Below are 20,066 nucleotides of genomic sequence, written 5' to 3'. Positions count from 1 at the left end.
ACAAGTTCCGTTTTATCGGTCATCTGTCGAGCAACATGGGCACATGCAAGTGCTGAAAAATTTCATTAACACATTTGTTGGATATTTCAGCTCAGCCGAGCACTCTGAGCTTTTGGAATCGCCTTGTCCGTCGTGCGTCGTCAACATTTGTTTTGCTAACACACTAGAGGTAACATTTATTGTCCGATCTTCATGAAACTTTGTCTGGGGGCGGGGCATTTTTCTTTATATAGCACTAGTAGAAACTTGTAAACACATTACATAGAGGCCAAATTAACTGTCAGATCTTCAAGAAACTTGGTCAGAAGATTTGTTCCAATGATATCATGGATGAGTTCGAGTGTGTTTTAGGAAAAGATGTCATGGGAAATTACAATAGAATATGTTGTGCCACACAAAATTACAAACTTGCATTTTTATCTTGTTAAATGTATGTTACCATACCACATCTCGCCTTGAAATTTTGGCTATTGCAATAAGGAGCACTGTTGTTTTATGGATTAAATTTATTTTTCCAAGTTTTTTGGCGAAATATTTGTTGATTTGGCACATTACGCAATTCCGAGATTTTGGCACTGGCAGATGTTTCTTTGAAAATAATTATTCATGTAGTGTATGTTAAAGTTAACAAATAACAATATTCGTTCTTCAAATCAGTTAAGCATTTGTGATAATTCTCAGTTATGTAGCATTGTAAGATTTTTAATGCATTTGTTGTCACATGATGATTTCAAGCAAATTAATAAATGCAACTGAACTTATGATTGGGATTGTGTTTTCTGCAAATCGTCGTCAATTTAACATTAACAAGTATGATCATAAAAATGCCCAATCAAGATATAAAACAATCAAATTTGTTGAATTGATATTCCCCGCCCGCCAAATAAATTTAGTTTATGAATGGGTGCAAATCCCTCGATATATGCAGGGCTTTTTCCCCTGATTTTGTGAAGCGGCCCTTGCTCCCTCCATTCGTGAAAAAATGAATCGTAAACTTCTGAAAGTTGTGAAAAAAACGAGTCGCGAACTTGTAAAAATGTTGAAATTCAGTTTGTTAAGAATTCGTATAGTAAAAGCATGTTTAATACTTGCATCATATTTAAATGTCTTTAAATAATGCATTAAAATATTATTTTCATTGTCTTGACACTTTCAACAAATAACCACTTACAACAATATTCTGACTGGTAAACTCAATCTAAAACCATAGAAAAGCCTTGCAAATATCAATATCTTGTCTCGCTTATGTAAAATATTAAATCACATTTAAATTTTGAATTGTGAAATGGCCGTTTTTGTCAAGTAAAGTGATCTTACTAAATTTGTGAAATGATCGTGTCAAAATTGTGAAATGGCCGTGCACGGCCATTCTCTTAGAAGGACAAAAGCCCTGATATGGTATCATCCTAAAACATCCATGAACTTTCATGTTGAAATATGGTATTGTATCTGAGATAAAACCCTGAAAAAATACATCATACAAGAAAACAAAGGGCAATAACTCTAAACTATGAAAGTGTCTGGGTATTTTTTCATGGCACTTTTCCTGATTGATATCTATACACCCGTTAAGTTTCATGTTTACATCTAATATAGTTTATGATATTTAGTTCTGAAAAATTGTGTGACAGGCTGACTGGATGACATTCGGACAAAGCCAATAGGATACTGTTTATATGCTTGTAACTTGAAAGGAGAAAGTCTCATACACAGCTGAAAACGACTGCACTAAACTGAAGCTGGTGTACAGAGCCACTGTTGCAGCCCCAGCAATTGCAGGCAACTCGGGGCCTATGAAATTCATTACAGCCTCTGTAATAATATAAATACTTTTATTGGAACAAACTCCTCCTTAAATGAACAATTTCACAACTGAATTGTTTAAGCAGGCCGTAGACTGGTGTATTGTTACATTAATATCAACATAATTTTACTTGACAGGAAAAGTAAATAATGGCTACAAGTAACACAATTTAACATAAGTAACATAATTTAACATGACTTACTTAAAATTATCACATGGTATACCCTGTTTCCCATATAATACAACCATTACATTTTTTTTTTAATTACACATGTGTAATACAACATTTTTAAGCGTTTTCATTGGCTTAGTTTTCGTTAATTGACCAATCGCATTTTGTTAGTTTGTTGAAATGACGTTGCAACGTCAAATGACGTCACGAAATGTAAACAGCATTCGGGATTAATCATTATGTTTGCGTAAATATTTATTTAATTTGCTCATTTAAAAGCATGTGATTAAACTCGTCCAGGAAATTCGTTAATAAGCTCGCCAAAGGCTCGATTACTAACAAAATTCCTGAACTCGTTTAATAAAATATGGTATGATATGACAACTCGTGCCAGATCCTATATGTATCAATTTTATTTGTTCCTTACATTTAGAGGACGTGCATTTTCAAAGTGATGTTGAACCCATTTTGCAATAAATTGTTGACTACCAGTCAGTGCACAGTACCTTAAGTAATGCTCGATAGGTCATTGCCGGCTCGGGTACTACTTAAATGTACCCCTGGTACTCTTAAGTATACTTAAATGTACCATGGGTACGGAAAATATACTGAAACGTACCCGTAGCGCTAAATTTGACGTTATCCGTCTTTTTTCAAAATAATTATGTTCATATTTATGTCATTATTCTATGAAGTGGCCTCCATATTATACAAAGCATTACTCAAAAAAGCATGTCGATGCAGGTCTTGTTCAAAGAGAATTTTGTTTTTTTATTCCGTAGCGCGTTTTACGACATCGGATTTTGGGCAGGAATAAAAATCGGGTACAGTTTAAATTGGCCGGGTACGTGTAAGTATATTTTCCGTACCCGGGTTACATTTAAGTATACTTAAGAGAACCCGGGTACATTTAAGTAGTACCCGAGCCGACAATGACCAATCGAGCTTAAGTTATCTGTATAAATCAGGAGGTGCTTGGCTACCATGTTCAGCCATATTTTATTTGTATTTTTTTCTGATATTCATTTGTTTTTTTGGATGCTTTCTTATTATATTCATCCTCCATAATAGCCAACATATTCTTTTTTGTATGACTTGTAACACCAGTTATTAAATACATTTATTTCATTCATTAAACAATTAAATAAAAAACAAATATAATTTACTGTTTTGCATTGCCTTTCAATCTAGAAAATAAAAGAAAATAGATTTTGATTGATATTTAGTATAATCATTAAGAATTAATTATCAGGAGATATTCATTGTAAACAGTTGTGTTCATAATCTGATTAAGATCTTTTAGAAAGGATGAAATATTGTTATATAGTTACTTGTTTGATTATGTACCGAAACAACATTTTGTTCAATAGTGCAATTGCAAAATCTGCCAGACTCAAAACACTATTTACTATCATTTGTGTAACCTTCGGTAAATCTGAGGCGCGTGAAGTCATGGTTGCAAACAGGCTAAACCACACTCCTACCGCATCAAATTGCAGAGGATCTAACAGTCATCTAGCATAAAAAAGTTTACTCTTTCCTCTTTAGGTGCAGCCATTTCCTTCGCTGGTTGAAGTATGATTATTTTACCAAGTAAAATGTGCTATTTTTAGAAACGGGAATTCCAAATCGCGACGAAGGTGAATGGTTACAATGTGACATAACTATGAAATACATATGTATAGAATAACATTATTCCACACAAACCATTATGCAACCATCCGTTTTCTTTTCTGACTTGATATACTTACTGCTTTCCATTGAATACTTTACAGACACAACACTCGTACCGAAATCGCACTTAATTCGATGCACATGACAACTGTTACTCTACTCGTAACGTTTGAACGATTTGGTGTTATTGGCTTTTTCGCATACCAGGATTAAGTCAAATATAGAGTTAAAACAATGTGTTTAAAGTTTTAAAACACATTACAAGCGAGTATTTTCATGTTAACATTGTCAAAGTAGCAGCCAATATAAATCCGTTAAGTACTTGCTTTTGGGCGGTCACTAAAACAGATAGGTAAAAACGAAGATAATAAAGATAAGGTTGGAGGTTATATTACACTAATTCCGTGCTGGGTCTCTTTCCGAGCCACGTTTTCAACAAAACAACGATATTTAAGTATCAATTATGTATTTTTAACATCAAACATTAAAATTCAAACAACGAAACCATAATAAACACCATAATAACGGACACCAATCACCGTCTGCATTTTCCTTCTTGTTTCATATCGTATTTATTTTTCAACGTTACCTACCGGAATATTGTAATATTGTCTGCGTTTTTCGTATGCGTTTTAGATAGACCCTCGCGTTTGCCTATTACAGAATTGGTTCACGAACGAAATTCGTTGTATTTTCTAACAACGTTTTTTATACTAAAAATGGTCTTAGAAAAAATTAACTAAAAAGCTTTTAGACAAATTCTTGGAAGAAAATCTTAGAGAAAAAGTTTTCAAGTCGAAAATTGTAAGAATTGCAATATCCAATGTAAAATACAATACATATTTCCTCTGCCCAAATTCTATTACATCCGGGTATTTCATCGCAATTGTTTCGCAACTTCGTGACTTACTTTTGATTTGTGGTATTACTAAATGAAAAAGATCACAACAAATTATTTGACAACAAATATGTATCATACTTTGAATATAAAAACGAATAACAGTCGCTGTGGCTAGTTATGCATTTGCAACATAGCATAGATGCCTTTAATTAACTGGGTTTCTGTTTCTAGCAACAACAAAGCTTTTTTAAGTTTGACTCTGTTTTTATCTACGGGTTGTCTACCGTTATATTTATATTTCGTGGATTGTACATGCGGTTTTAACTTTCAAAATTGAATGACTTCTACATCTATAAATAATAAAATTGTGTTGAAGGAAACGAACATTGGTCGATGAAAGTGGTATTGCTTTAATCCAATACTTGTCTGCTGAAAATATAGATACGTTTGTCTGAAAGCGCATATAATATACGTGTATGCTCTTTAACAGCAGGATCAGAACACTCATTGGTTTTCTTGGAATTACATTATAGCATGGTTATTATACGTTTTTCTTGCGATGATTAATTATAAGTTTGAAGCATCCGCTTTAACAAATTTGAAGAATCAAATAATAAGTTAATATGTATTATCAATAGTCGAAATACGTATGGATTTGTTACGGACACGCTCATAAATAATAAAAAGAAACAAGACATTCAAAATACTGTAATTTCTGTAGATGACAATAATATATTATTACGCAACATAAATGTTTGGTTTATTATTACTGTGATTTATCGAGAGCAATCCTAGTGTCAATAAACATGCAAACACTGAATTTAGTATTGGCCATATCGCTTGGTTTCTCGTTTAAATTGGTTCACACAGAATTAAGCATCAAAATCGGAGTAATTTTGATGGAGGCAAGCTTAAAACCTTTCGACATCCGTAGAGTCGGGCCCGCTATTGACATCGCCCTGGAGAACGCTGCGCGTACATTAAACATGACTTTTGAAGTCATCAAAAGACCGTATCCAGGAATCTGTCCTTACGAGCCGCCAGTGGGATTATTGTCGATGCTTTACCACCAAGAAGGAATAGACGCAGTGTTGGGACCCGCCTGTTCCCAGGGGATCCCTGCGGCCGCCCGCCTTGCGCAGTTTTTAAAAGTCCCGATGGTCACCGGCTTAGGAAATTTGGTTATGCGGAAGACGGATGTTGATATGTTTAAGACTTTGACAATTCTTTCGTACAATCTTCAGAAGTTATCAAGTACGTATTGCATTTTAATAAAGTTGTCTATATATTTCTATATATTATGTATATTTGTGTATAATCTTATGTAACATCTATGATTGAAATGACTCTCTTTTCAATTTTCTTTTTATCTTCTTTTTATAAATACATTGAGAATCAAACCTAAACGAGTCATAATTACCATAATAATTACATATATATAATTTTGGCGAGGGTTTTTCCTAAATGTAATATGAAAATAGACGTTACTGTCGCACGCCTAGTGTTTAGTTATAAACACAAAATATATGTATATTTTTCCATTACCAAATCAAATTACAGTCAATTAAAATGTAAACTTTCAGAATAAGAGAAGGGGAAAACACGTACATGTATTAACAACTAGTCAATGGCTATAATACAGAATGATCTTTTTCCAAATTTTTAAACAAAACGAAATGTTCGATTTAAATGTTTAAATTTGAAAACAGGTGGTGCTTTTACGCAAATCACAGATCACGAATATTGTTTAGGTCATATCATTAAGTCTGTATATTGCTGCATTCTTGTAAAAATATAACAGGATGAAATAATTTGAACGCCCCTCGAAGCACCAATTTAGATTTTAACGACATGGCAGTACCGTGACGACATACGCTAAAATATTTCCGTTGCGTACCGATAGCTGTGAACATTCAATTTTCAGACTTATGTTTATTTAAAAAAAGAGCGAAAAGGAAATAGGAATAATAATATTTTTTTTTATAATAATCAATTCGAATCGGAATACAAACATATTTCGTGATTACGTTCTACAAATATGTAAGAAGCCGTGTTGACCTATGCTATGTACACCAACGAATATGACGTCATTTGTTACTTGTAATAGATCGCATCCGCAAAATTCTTCGATCGACATTAACAAGTGACCGACCGAAAGAGCTGACTGCACGAAGATAATAATAATATTATTATTTTGTTTATAATTATTACTATTGTATTAGTATTATTAATATTATATTATTATTGTTATACTACTACTACTACTACTACTACTACTACTACTACTACTACTACTACTACTACTACTACTTCTTCTACTACTACTACTACTACTACTACTACAACTACTACTACTACTACTACTACTACTACTTCTACTACTACTACTACTACTACTTCTTATTATTATTATTAGTATTATTATTATTATTATAATTATTATTTTTTTATTATTATTATTATTATTATTATTATTATTATTATTATTATTATTATTATTATCATTATTATTGTATTAGTATTATTAATATAATATAATTGTTATTATTGATTTAATAATAATAATAATATTTATAATAATAATAATTATTATTATTATAATTGCGATTTATTGCAGATTCTGTTTCGACGATAATGTCCACGTACAACTGGCGTCACGTATCGATACTGTACGACTTCACGTACGTGTTCTTTGACATTGCGGGCTCGAATCTTGTTAACGACTTCAAGCGGAACCCGGAACTAATTCGACCCTACGATATTCCGTTCAATCCACAGACGATTTTTGACTACTCCGGAATTCTTACAGAAGCTAGTGCGTATGCGCGAGGTAAATTTTTAGGCAATGAAGCTTGTTTGCAGAGTTTATACATCTTAGCATATTGTTGGAGGAAATGCATGGTCGCTGTGATTACATTATAAGCATTTAAGTCGGGTGACCTTATATTACTCTGTCCATGAAACAAAGCTCCAAAAATGTAAACGTTCTATTGCTTATATAATTAGGCAACATCTAGGCTTTGCACACATTAAGATGTTCTGCTTGTGTACATAGAAAGTATGGATTGTAACAATGAGAAATACGATTTAATCTTTGTAAAATGACAAACATAATTAATACTTAATTACAAAAAAAATCTTCTAATGTACACCATTTCTCAACGCAATTCTTCAATGTTTTCAGTGATTTAATTCATCTGTGGGAATACAATGTATATTTATCACACAACATTCATGATTACAAATGGAAAATATAATTGTAATGTTAAATACAGAAAGATGAGTTCATTAAAGGAGGCTTTGGAAACCTAAGCCAAGGTTATTTTCGAGGAAAAATCTATAAAGATTACCCGGAATTATTATTTTTCTATATTTTTTTCTATAGATTCTGTATTTCCAACGAAAGTATACACATTCATGAGAAACATGACAAAAACATTACACGACATCAACGCAATTTACAAAATAAAACATACAAAAGTGTACATGATGACGTGTCATTTCATTTATAAAGGACATGAAGATGTTGGGTTAAGGTTTTGAAATCATCGTAACTACGCCTTTCTTTATAAGACACTTACATGGTAACCGACTGATGTATGAAATGTAATATGTTCAGTGTTTATATTGAAATCAACACATTCAAACTGCTTATAATAAAAGGACGTTATGAAAATCAACAAAATGGCGTCACTATATTAAGGATTAAACAACAGTCTCGATAACTCCAAAGATTTCGTTAAAGCAGATGGGATAACAAAACTCTTACTGTCATAACACTACTAATCTTTATACAAGTCGTCGAGACAATTATTCCTGATCAGACAGAAATAGTTGTATAATCTACACATTGGTAGATGTTGACACAATATATGACCTGAATTCTTTAAAACAACTGTTCACAATATATTTCTATAACACGGACACCAAAATTAAATAATTACGGCTCCTAACTCGGTGGTATTATCCGAAAATATAGAAATACGAACAATAACAATTTCGACTAGAACTGTTTTAGAATGGCAGATTTGGCACACGACAGACCTTAACTTTTACGCAGTTAGTAAATAACGCGTACCGGAATGAACGTATGTCACGTAAATGGATCTCTTCATAACGCCCAACTTTAACCCGCAGACAGTCTTACACATTATTTTTTATACACCGACAATATTTCGTTTTGACCTATATTTCATTGTGTTATCGTTATTTATCTCTCCTAGTGGTTATCATAATATTTCATTTCGAAATATTTATAGTAGTTTTCAGCGTTCAAAATACATTCTGCGGGTTCTGGTCTGCAATGTTTATCCGAAGCAACGGCATGTCCTGTTTGTATTCGTTTGGCTATAGTTAAGTTATCTGCAGCAATTCATGTACGAAATATTTGTATGTCTGTTTAAGGTTTGTTGTCTATGTTCCGTCGGTTACCAATCCTTATCCTAGTTCCCGTCTATTTTTACAGTGTTTATCCTGTTATGCGACTCTGACGTGCTCCGTGAAATCCTCTTTCGAGCCTACTACATGGCAGAAGGGGATTACGTGTTCATCGCCATGGAGCTGTTCGCTAGCGACTTGCTCGGTCCCTACATGAATTTTCAAAGGGGTGCGATATGTACTAGTAGTATACACACGTCTAATACGCATTGAATTGCACATGCACAAAATCAACAATAAAAAATATATCAGAGTTAACGGTGAGCATGTGGTCATTTTTTCTACCTCCTTATGGATATTGCCTTACGCTAGCTGCAAGGGGCAAAGGCTTTCATTAAATAAATGAGTATTGTTTCCAATTCACATTCGGTCATATCACGAAACAAAGTTACCAATAAGATATGCAATTCAAGACATCATATTCTTACTGATATTGATTTTGATAGTATGTATGAAGCTGCATGCATCCAGACATTCTGTAACGAGGCAATCTCATTTGATTGATGAGGTAATCTTTTTTTCTTCGCATGCCTCCACACACTTACTTGTAAAACAAATAAACGCATTGATTTCTGGTATCAACGCATGAAGATATGGATGTTTATACTAATGACATGATTGGCAAACGATGTTAGCGCATTGGATTTGAATACTGAACACATTGATCTTAAATAAAAATTGTCTTACCACGCAATTCTCTGTTGCTAGCCGACACTATTTTAAAAACGCGATGTTTTGTTGCCTGGCTACAACGTTTTACATGTGTCATATTACGTTTCTAGGTAACTTACATTAAAAACTCATTTCTTCGTTGGTCGGCGACGCATTTCATATGCTATCCTTCGTTGCTATGCGACAAAATTAGCTTTTTTGTAGGCGACGCGAAGGACACGGCGGTAACCAAGGCGTACGAGTCCCTTCTGGTGCTCACGTTACGTCAGCCGGACAATGACGAGTACAAGACATTTGCAGCGGAGGTTAAGCTGCGAGCCAGGCGGGACTATGGTTACGAGTTTGCTGTCGACGAATCGGTATAGGCAGTTGCTTATTTGTTTGTTGTAATTCAGTATACGTATGCATTATAGTTTATTTAAAGAAAAAAATACATATTCCTCAGGCGCGACGACTATAAAAAATCAATAATGTACAAAATGTCTTTTCATTTTACATTTAAAAAGGTAAAATTGATTAACAAAATTTCACAGCGTCCATTTTTTTTCCAGGTAAACTATTTTATCACGGCGTTCTACGATAGCGCCATGTACCTGGCTCATTCTTACAGAACTGTTTTCGATGAGGGAAAGGACATTCGTAATGGGCAGGAAGTTGCGCAGCGACTCTGGAACAGCACATTTCAAGGTAAGCAGGTCACAGAAAAACTTTTTCTCAAAATAAGTGCACCTTAACAAACAAACAAACAAACATACACGTATATTTTCGTTGAACATAAATCGGTCTCTCTTACATGGATTTTTTATCACATCATTAATATCTGTCTTTATTGTCAGTATTTGTGTATCTTAATTTATGAATATCACACAAAACAACATTACATGTTATTAATAACAAAATGATTTCATTCATATGCGCCTGATTGCATTTTTATACAGTATGGCAATGAACTAAGTCTTAATGTTTTGCTTACATCAAATTGACACAGCAATGTTAGCATAGCTATTATGGCATTTGCCATTAACTTTCTGTATTACCTTTTCGATTTATCCATTCCTGTTAGGTATAACTGGGCCGGTGAAGGTCGATGAAATAGGGAATCGGATGGCCGACTTTGATCTGTTTGACATGACGTCACCATTGACTCGAGCCTTTCAGGTATGCTTTATTTTCTTTCCTTTCATTTCAAACGCATCCGCTGCTACTGCTTCAATTACAACGTCTACAAATAATTAGAATTTTTATGAATACCTATAGCGCTTTATTAACTAGTCGAACCCGAAACTCAAGCGCCATACAGGTTCTCTGAAAATCTACAACTAATGATTTTTTCCTTAGAGTTTTGCAGACTAGAACGGAAGTGTGTGCTAAGAACTATAGATGAACAGCATAACAATCTCAATAAGTCTAAGATATATGTAATAATTAAAATTTGAAGAATTATAAAGATTGAAGATTTATTCCAGTAATGAGCATTACTATTGATACAGCTAGATTATTTTTAACGTAGCTGGTTGGTCGATATCGGGGCGCCACACAGAGCTACCTGCCGATAGAAGGCGTCTCAATCGTCTGGCCGGAAAAACTTCCGGTCGACATGCCGCCCTGCGGTTTCAGAAGCGAATGATGTACCATCAGGGCTGGTAAGGATGGCATATTAGAAGCTTCATTCATGAGAGGGAATATTATATATGCAAATCAAACGCTCTCTTTGAAATTTAAAATTTAATAGATATTTAATGAATACTGCCCGTTTAGTAAGGATTTTAACCATATATTTAAAATTTAAAGTGAGTGAAAACATTCTGAGTTGAAATCTTTTTATAAATTGAGTCTTGTATGTTTAGCCATTTTTATATTAACACATTGACGTCATAATTGTGTGTCTTTACTTTTTTATAATATTTACATTTTTTTCATTAAAAAGCATGATAACGAATAATTTTAAATTCATTGATTGATTTATATCCAATCTCGTGGGTTAGATCTTTGCTCTGACCTTTATTTTTTCAGACATTTAGGCTAATACTTATGCGTCCTGTTTACCAAGAATACATGTGTAATTGAGTATGAAATATAAAGAAGTGAAACTCCAGCTGCTGAAGTATAATTTTCTAAAGGCATATATTTTTGTAAAGCGCATTTGTCTATAATAATAAAATTCGGTGTGTAAAACATAATATCTTTTAAGTCAGGCTCGCTTTAGCTCTTGTTATTTATCTTTTCTTGTATCCACCTCGAGTTTGGTTATCAAGACCAATTGTTGCTCTTTGACAAATTTAGTATTAAATGTATGTTGTAGTTATATTCGATCATAAAAAGCTTATATTACATGAAGCTACTATTAATAAACACAATTTGACGTTATGAGCCGGCATTTAGTCGTATCCGGCGGTAAAATATAAACAAACCGACCCATGTTCCGTTATTTCATATCTGAAATTTAAAAGAATACTCGGTTCAAACTGAAAAATATGGTGTTATAAATGTAAACCCATTAGTTGGACATTTTTATTTTTAAAGTTTGCAAAGATCCGCTTTGTTTGGCGTGATTTGACACGTTATAAGAAACGCTTTACACTCGGTGGTATTATCCGAAAATATAGAAATACGAACAATAACAATTTCGACCTAGAACTGTTTTAGAATGGCAGATTTGGCACACGACAGACCTTAACTTTTACGCAGTTAGTAAATAACGCGTACCGGAATGAACGTATGTCACGTAAATGGATCTCTTCATAACGCCCAACTTTAACCCGCAGACAGTCTTACACATTATTTTTTATACACCGACAATATTTCGTTTTGACCTATATTTCATTGTGTTATCGTTATTTATCTCTCCTAGTGGTTATCATAATATTTCATTTCGAAATATTTATAGTAGTTTTCAGCGTTCAAAATACATTCTGCGGGTTCTGGTCTGCAATGTTTATCCGAAGCAACGGCATGTCCTGTTTGTATTCGTTTGGCTATAGTTAAGTTATCTGCAGCAATTCATGTACGAAATATTTGTATGTCTGTTTAAGGTTTGTTGTCTATGTTCCGTCGGTTACCAATCCTTATCCTAGTTCCCGTCTATTTTTACAGTGTTTATCCTTTTATGCGACTCTGACGTGCTCCGTGAAATCCTCTTTCGAGCCTACTACAAGGGCATGGCAGAAGGGGATTACGTGTTCATCGCCATGGAGCTGTTCGCTAGCGACTTGCTCGGTCCCTACATGAATTTTCAAAGGGGTGCGATATGTACTAGTAGTATACACACGTCTAATACGCATTGAATTGCACATGCACAAAATCAACAATAAAAAATATATCAGAGTTAACGGTGAGCATGTGGTCATTTTTTCTACCTCCTTATGGATATTGCCTTACGCTAGCTGCAAGGGGCAAAAGCTTTCATTAAATAAATGAGTATTGTTTCCAATTCACATTCGGTCATATCACGAAACAAAGTTACCAATAAGATATGCAATTCAAGACATCATATTCTTACTGATATTGATTTTGATAGTATGTATGAAGCTGCATGCATCCAGACATTCTGTAACGAGGCAATCTCATTTGATTGATGAGGTAATCTTTTTTTCTTCGCATGCCTCCACACACTTACTTGTAAAACAAATAAACGCATTGATTTCTGGTATCAACGCATGAAGATATGGATGTTTATACTAATGACATGATTGGCAAACGATGTTAGCGCATTGGATTTGAATACTGAACACATTGATCTTAAATAAAAATTGTCTTACCACGCAATTCTCTGTTGCTAGCCGACACTATTTTAAAAACGCGATGTTTTGTTGCCTGGCTACAACGTTTTACATGTGTCATATTACGTTTCTAGGTAACTTACATTAAAAACTCATTTCTTCGTTGGTCGGCGACGCATTTCATATGCTATCCTTCGTTGCTATGCAACAAAATTAGCTTTTTTGTAGGCGACGCGAAGGACACGGCGGTAACCAAGGCGTACGAGTCCCTTCTGGTGCTCACGTTACGTCAGCCGGACAATGACGAGTACAAGACATTTGCAGCGGAGGTTAAGCTGCGAGCCAGGCGGGACTATGGTTACGAGTTTGCTGTCGACGAATCGGTATAGGCAGTTGCTTATTTGTTTGTTGTAATTCAGTATACGTATGCATTATAGTTTATTTAAAGACAAAAATACATATTCCTCAGGCGCGACGACTATAAAAAATCAATAATGTACAAAATGTCTTTTCATTTTACATTTAAAAAGGTAAAATTGATTAACAAAATTTCACAGCGTCCATTTTTTTTCCAGGTAAACTATTTTATCACGGCGTTCTACGATAGCGCCATGTACCTGGCTCATTCTTACAGAACTGTTTTCGATGAGGGAAAGGACATTCGTAATGGGCAGGAAGTTGCGCAGCGACTCTGGAACAGCACATTTCAAGGTAAGCAGGTCACAGAAAAACTGTTTCTCAAATGTTATCTTTTACGAACGGTCACGCAGTAGGTGCTAACAACAGGAGCCGCGAAGTTATTAACCCATTTATGCCAAGTAGACTCTTCCATCCTTCTAAATTGGATCAATGTATTTTCAAAATTAGGGATGTCTAGTATATTTATTTCTATATTTAGAATATTTCTTACAGAAATTCCTATAAGCAAACAGCGCAGACCCTGGGTCTACGCTGTTTGCCAAGGCCTTTTTTCTAGACGCTAGGCATAAATGGGTTAATGCAAATTAACAAAGCGCTTTTGTGTCATGCTTTTAACATGGGCATGCTGGTATTTGTTTCTGATTCAGAATTCACTTCATTTTGACTACCAAATATCCCAATGGTACTTGATGCTTGTTGGATATAGTCTATGACGTACATGTATTTCAAGAATACTCATCGCTTTCGGCATTGTTGTCATGTATTTTAAGAATACTCATCGCTTTCGGCATTGTTGTCATGTATTCGCAAGTACGCAATAACCCGAGGGTATGTGACCAAGCATTGGCGTCAATAGACCGGTCCGGTTATCTCAGTTGGTAGAGCTGGACTACATATTCTAGGATCACAGGATCGATCATCGGGATGGCAACAAAACATGTGTGGCGAATGGACATGAACTTCTTTCTATGGCCTTTCTCACCTGCTATTGAATCATGTACGACACATGTCGGTTACTTGCAGAAATTTGTGAAATGAGTAATTGTTAACCCATCATTTTTGAAAAAGTGTGAGTTTGATAACTGACGGTAGTAGTTATTAGGGAAATAATGTTGAAAACCGCAAAATAAGTGCACCTTAACAAACAAACAAACAAACATACACGTATATTTTCGTTGAACATAAATCGGTCTCTCTTGAATGGATTTTTTATCACATCATTAATATCTGTCTTTATTGTCAGTATTTGTGTATCTTAATTTATGAATATCACACAAAACAACATTACATGTTATTAATAACAAAATGATTTCATTCATATGCGCCTGATTGCATTTTTATACAGTATGGCAATGAACTAAGTCTTAATGTTTTGCTTACATCAAATTGACACAGCAATGTTAGCATAGCTATTATGGCATTTGCCATTAACTTTCTGTATTACCTTTTCGATTTATCCATTCCTGTTAGGTATAACTGGGCCGGTGAAGGTCGATGAAATAGGGAATCGGATGGCCGACTTTGATCTGTTTGACATGACGTCACCATTGACTCGAGCCTTTCAGGTATGCTTTATTTTCTTTCCTTTCATTTCAAACGCATCCGCTGCTACTGCTTCAATTACAACGTCTACAAATAATTAGAATTTTTATGAATACCTATAGCGCTTCATTAACTAGTCGAACCCGAAACTCAAGCGCCATACAGGTTCTCTGAAAATCTACAACTAATGATTTTTTCCTTAGAGTTTTGCAGACTTGAACGGAAGTGTGTGCTAAGAACTATAGATGAACAGCATAACAATCTCAATAAGTCTAAGATATATGTAATAATTTAAATTTGAAGAATTATACAGATTGAAGATTTATTCCAGTAATGAGCATTACTATTGATACAGCTAGATTATTTTTAACGTAGCTGGTTGGTCGATATCGGGGCGCCACACAGAGCTACCTGCCGATAGAAGGCGTCTCAATCGTCTGGCCGGAAAAACTTCCGGTCGACATGCCGCCCTGCGGTTTCAGAAGCGAATTATGTACCATCAGGGCTGGTAAGGATGGCATATTAGAAGCTTCATTCATGAGAGGGAATATTATATATGCAAATCAAACGCTCTCTTTGAAATTTAAAATTTAATAGATATTTAATGAATACTGCCCGTTTAGTAAGGATTTTAACCATATATTAAAAATTTAAAGTGAGTGAAAACATTCTGAGTTGAAATCTTTTTATAATCTGAGTCTTGTATGTTTAGCCATTTTTATATTAACACATTGACGTCATAATTGTGTGTCTTTACTTTTTTTATAATATTTACATTTTTTTTCATTAAAAAGCATGATAACGAATAATTTTAAATTCATTGATTGATTTATATCCAATCTCGTGGGTTAGATCTTTGCTCTGACCTTTATTTTTTCAGACATTTAGGCTAATACTTATACGTCTTGTTTACCAAGAATACATGTGTAATTGAGTATGAAATATAAAGAAGTGAAACTCCAGCTGCTGAAGTATAATTTTCTAAAGGCATATATTTTTGTAAAGCGCATTTGTCTATAATAATAAAATTCGGTGTGTAAAACATAATATCTTTTAAGTCAGGCTCGCTTTAGCTCTTGTTATTTATCTTTTCTTGTATCCACCTCGAGTTTGGTTATCAAGACCAATTGTTGCTCTTTGACAAATTTAGTATTAAATGTATGTTGTAGTTATATTCGATCATAAAAAGCTTATATTACATGAAGCTACTATTAATAAACACAATTTGACGTTATGAGCCGGCATTTAGTCGTATCCGGCGGTAAAATATGAACAAACCGACCCATGTTCCGTTATTTCATATCTGAAATTTAAAAGAATACTCGGTTCAAACTGAAAAATATGGTGTTATAAATGTAAACCCATTAGTTGGGCATTTTTATTTTTAAAGTTTGCAAAGATCCGCTTTGTTTGGCGTGATTTGACACGTTATAAGAAACGCTTTACACTTGATACTGAAAATAAATAAAATTTCGAAATAAAATTTTATCAAATATTTTCTAACGATGAATTTCGATATGTAATAATATACATAACTTACTGTGACGGTTATTTTCAAATATCGATAATCTTTATACCATCGACATAATAGTCAGATGCGTTTAACAGCATTTATCAATGACTTGATATTGAAAAACATTACATTATTCTGCAATAATGAAAGGCTGTTTTCAGTGCTTCGCTCTATTTTTATACGCCCGTCTATGACGGGACGTATTATGGTATACCCCGCGTCCGTCTGTCCGTCCGTCTGTCCGTCCGTCTGTCCGTCCGTCTGTCCGTCCGTCCGTCCGTCCGTCCGTCCGTCCGTCCGTCCGTCCGTCCGTCCGTCCGTCTGTTAATGTCGTACGCTACGTCAAATATCCTTTGACAGATTTTCTTCAAATTTTAACACAATCTTAATATTGATAAACCCTGATCCCCTTTCGTTTTTGACGGAATTCTGAATTGTCGTTCCAGAGTTATGGGACTTTGTTCGTCAAAATTTCGTGATTTCATTGAATGTCCTACTGTAGCTCAAATATCCTTCGATGGATTTTTTTCAAATTTCAACACAATCTTAATATTGATAAACCCTGATCCCCTTTCGTTTTTGACGGAATTCTGAATTGTCGTTCCAGAGTTATGGGACTTTGTTCGTCAAAATTTCGTGATTTCATTGAATGTCCTACTGTAGCTATATAAAAATGTTAAAGTTGTTATAACTTTGGTATGCTTGGACCTAGAGTCTTGAAACTTGACATGAAGGTTGGCCAGAACTAGTAAGTAACCACTGGACATTTCAAGGTCATTCATTTGAAGGTCAAGGTCACTGTGACCTTGAATGTAAAAATGTTAAAGTTGTTATAACTTTGGTATGCTTGGACCTAGAGTCTTGAAACTTGACATGAAGGTTGGCCAGAACTAGTAAGTAACCCCTGGACATTTCAAGGTCATTCATTTGAAGGTCAAGGTCACTGTGACCTTGAATGTAAAAATGTTAAAGTTCTTATTTCATGTTATAACTTTGGTATGCTTGTACCTAGAGTCTTCAAACTTGAAATAAAGATTGGCCAGTACTAGAAGATGACCACTGGTCATTTCAATGTCATTCATTTGAAGGTCAAGGTCACTGTGACCTTAAATGTTAAAATGTTAAAATTGTTATAACTTTGGTATGCTTGGACATAGAGTCTTCAAACTTGACATGAAGGTTTGCAAGCACACTTAGATGACCACTGGTCATTTCAAGGTCATTCATTCTAAGGTCAAGGTCACTGTGACCTTAAATGTTATTGTTGTTCATGTATCCTACTGTAGCTCAAATATCCCCCGATGGATTTTTTATACGCCAGTCTATGACGGGACGTATTATGGTATACCCCGCGTCCGTCTGTCCGTCCGTCCGTCCGTCCGTCCGTCTGTTAATGTCGTACGCTACGTCAAATATCCTTTGACAGATTTTCTTCAAATTTTAACACAATCTTAATATTGATAAACCCTGATCCCCTTTCGTTTTTGACGGAATTCTGAATTGTCGTTCCAGAGTTATGGGACTTTGTTCGTCAAAATTTCGTGATTTCATTGAATGTCCTACTGTAGCTCAAATATCCTTCGATGGATTTTTTTCAAATTTCAACACAATCTTAATATTGATAAACCCTGATCCCCTTTCGTTTTTGACGGAATTCTGAATTGTCGTTCCAGAGTTATGGGACTTTGTTCGTCAAAATTTCGTGATTTCCATGCTCATGTACTTATAAAATAAACCATGTATTCAAATACAAATAAACTGAAGTAAAAAAATGATTCAAAGGGTTATTTATTACCTTACTACTTCATTGGCGAACGACGGGCGTATCATGCGCTCATGGCGCAGCTTTTATTAAGATATATGTTACAACTCAATTAGCCTATGAGACGAACGCAATTCGCCATAATGGCGAACATGAGTTTACCTACTTGCAGAGGTATACGGATGAGAATTAACCACATATTTATTCCAATTAACATGACTCAAAGAATGCCCTAGCTTGCAAACAACGAGAATCAAACAATGATTTATATTTGTATTTTTGTACGTTGATGTGTCGACCCAAATGTTACAGATGGTTCCAATGTTGTAAAGCTCGGACAGACAATAAAAGTGACTATGCTATGTGTCCTCTATTTAAATATTATTTTCGTCAACTTGTCGACAAAATAAAAAAGAAATTCAACAGGGGACTTAAACTGCGAATACATTGTGTTAAAATGAATACTTCTTTTCATTTTGTGCGTCAATACTGTGTATTATAAGATAAAATGATATTTGTACATCCAATTTCTCGAACGTCGCGTAAGTAAACAACAGATTTGTGGACAGATGACCTTCAATTACTTTTTTATCCCGACGTCAACGGTCTTGAAACAAAAACCGAGGGAAGAACAAACACCGTAGAGCCGAAAGGGCTATGTATTTAAAATAAATATATATACAAAGTCGCTTACCGGGGGAAAATACCGCTACTCCTTCACGAAAAACACTAAAACGAAGTAAGTGCCAACTAACCTCACTTAAACCTGGTAAGCTCCTGTATACGCATGCCACCTGTTTGACATTCCGATACACTACTCTTGTTTAAGGAGACAGTTCCTCGTTGATCGTCATTCTTTGTGTTACGTTGGCACTGCTCGTGGCCTTTCTCGGAACGTGTTTGATCGTCATTTACAGGTACGTATACACATACTTGATAGTTGATCGGTATAGAATTTGAGTTATATGTTTGACATACTATTGCATTTACAGACGCGTAATCATAATTCGGTGTATATTTAAGACCTGTGAAATCCTGCGGTTACTTTATTCATTTAAAATAAATAATACATAACACGTTGTGTAATTGTTATCTCTCTGAAATGTTGATGTTTAAACATTAACATTCACTAGAGCATCTTATGTAGTGTTCGGATATGCGTTTGCCAAATATATGTAGTAATGTTTGTTTTGTTTTAGAAAAGTTCGAATATCCAAAGAAATTGAGCGGAAGTCGTGGTTATTTAAATACTCAGATATCCAGCTGCGAAAAGATCGAGTTAACGATTCCTTTCTGTCCAAATCGCTACTTACAATAAACCTGCAGGTACAAACCTCGATATACATTTAGTTACTTCGTATTTCAATACAGCTACTTACTTGATGGCTTGATTTTATTTGAAATAGCACTCATGTATACAGTGCAGATTTGAACTACATGTTGGTTTAGAGAAATATATAATATCAGGCAACCTATATTGTGGATTATTTAACTGCATTTAATGTTGCAT

The 20,066-nt window shown here is 34.5% G+C and overlaps 1 protein-coding gene across 1 annotated transcript in view; it reads left to right on the top strand.

Moving 5' to 3' along the window:
- The first annotated feature begins 7,125 nt into the window (after positions 1-7,125).
- The window catches only part of LOC127846000 (atrial natriuretic peptide receptor 1-like), a 32,410-nt gene continuing 19,469 nt past the window's right edge, over positions 7,126-20,066 (top strand). The window contains exons 1-13 of the mRNA XM_052377181.1: positions 7,126-7,321; positions 8,957-9,097; positions 9,805-9,959; positions 10,152-10,287; positions 10,664-10,758; positions 11,111-11,210; positions 12,694-12,840; positions 13,548-13,702; positions 13,895-14,030; positions 15,210-15,304; positions 15,657-15,789; positions 19,386-19,473; positions 19,756-19,882. Of these exons, the coding sequence (XP_052233141.1) occupies positions 7,126-7,321; positions 8,957-9,097; positions 9,805-9,959; positions 10,152-10,287; positions 10,664-10,758; positions 11,111-11,210; positions 12,694-12,840; positions 13,548-13,702; positions 13,895-14,030; positions 15,210-15,304; positions 15,657-15,789; positions 19,386-19,473; positions 19,756-19,882 (1,704 nt within the window). The remainder of the gene's footprint in view (positions 7,322-8,956; positions 9,098-9,804; positions 9,960-10,151; positions 10,288-10,663; positions 10,759-11,110; positions 11,211-12,693; positions 12,841-13,547; positions 13,703-13,894; positions 14,031-15,209; positions 15,305-15,656; positions 15,790-19,385; positions 19,474-19,755; positions 19,883-20,066) is intronic.

The sequence above is a fragment of the Dreissena polymorpha genome, chromosome 9 (genome assembly GCF_020536995.1).
Source record: "Dreissena polymorpha isolate Duluth1 chromosome 9, UMN_Dpol_1.0, whole genome shotgun sequence".
In the NCBI taxonomy this organism is placed as follows: Eukaryota; Metazoa; Mollusca; class Bivalvia; order Myida; family Dreissenidae; genus Dreissena; species Dreissena polymorpha.
This window is presented reverse-complemented; position numbering and strand designations above follow the sequence as displayed.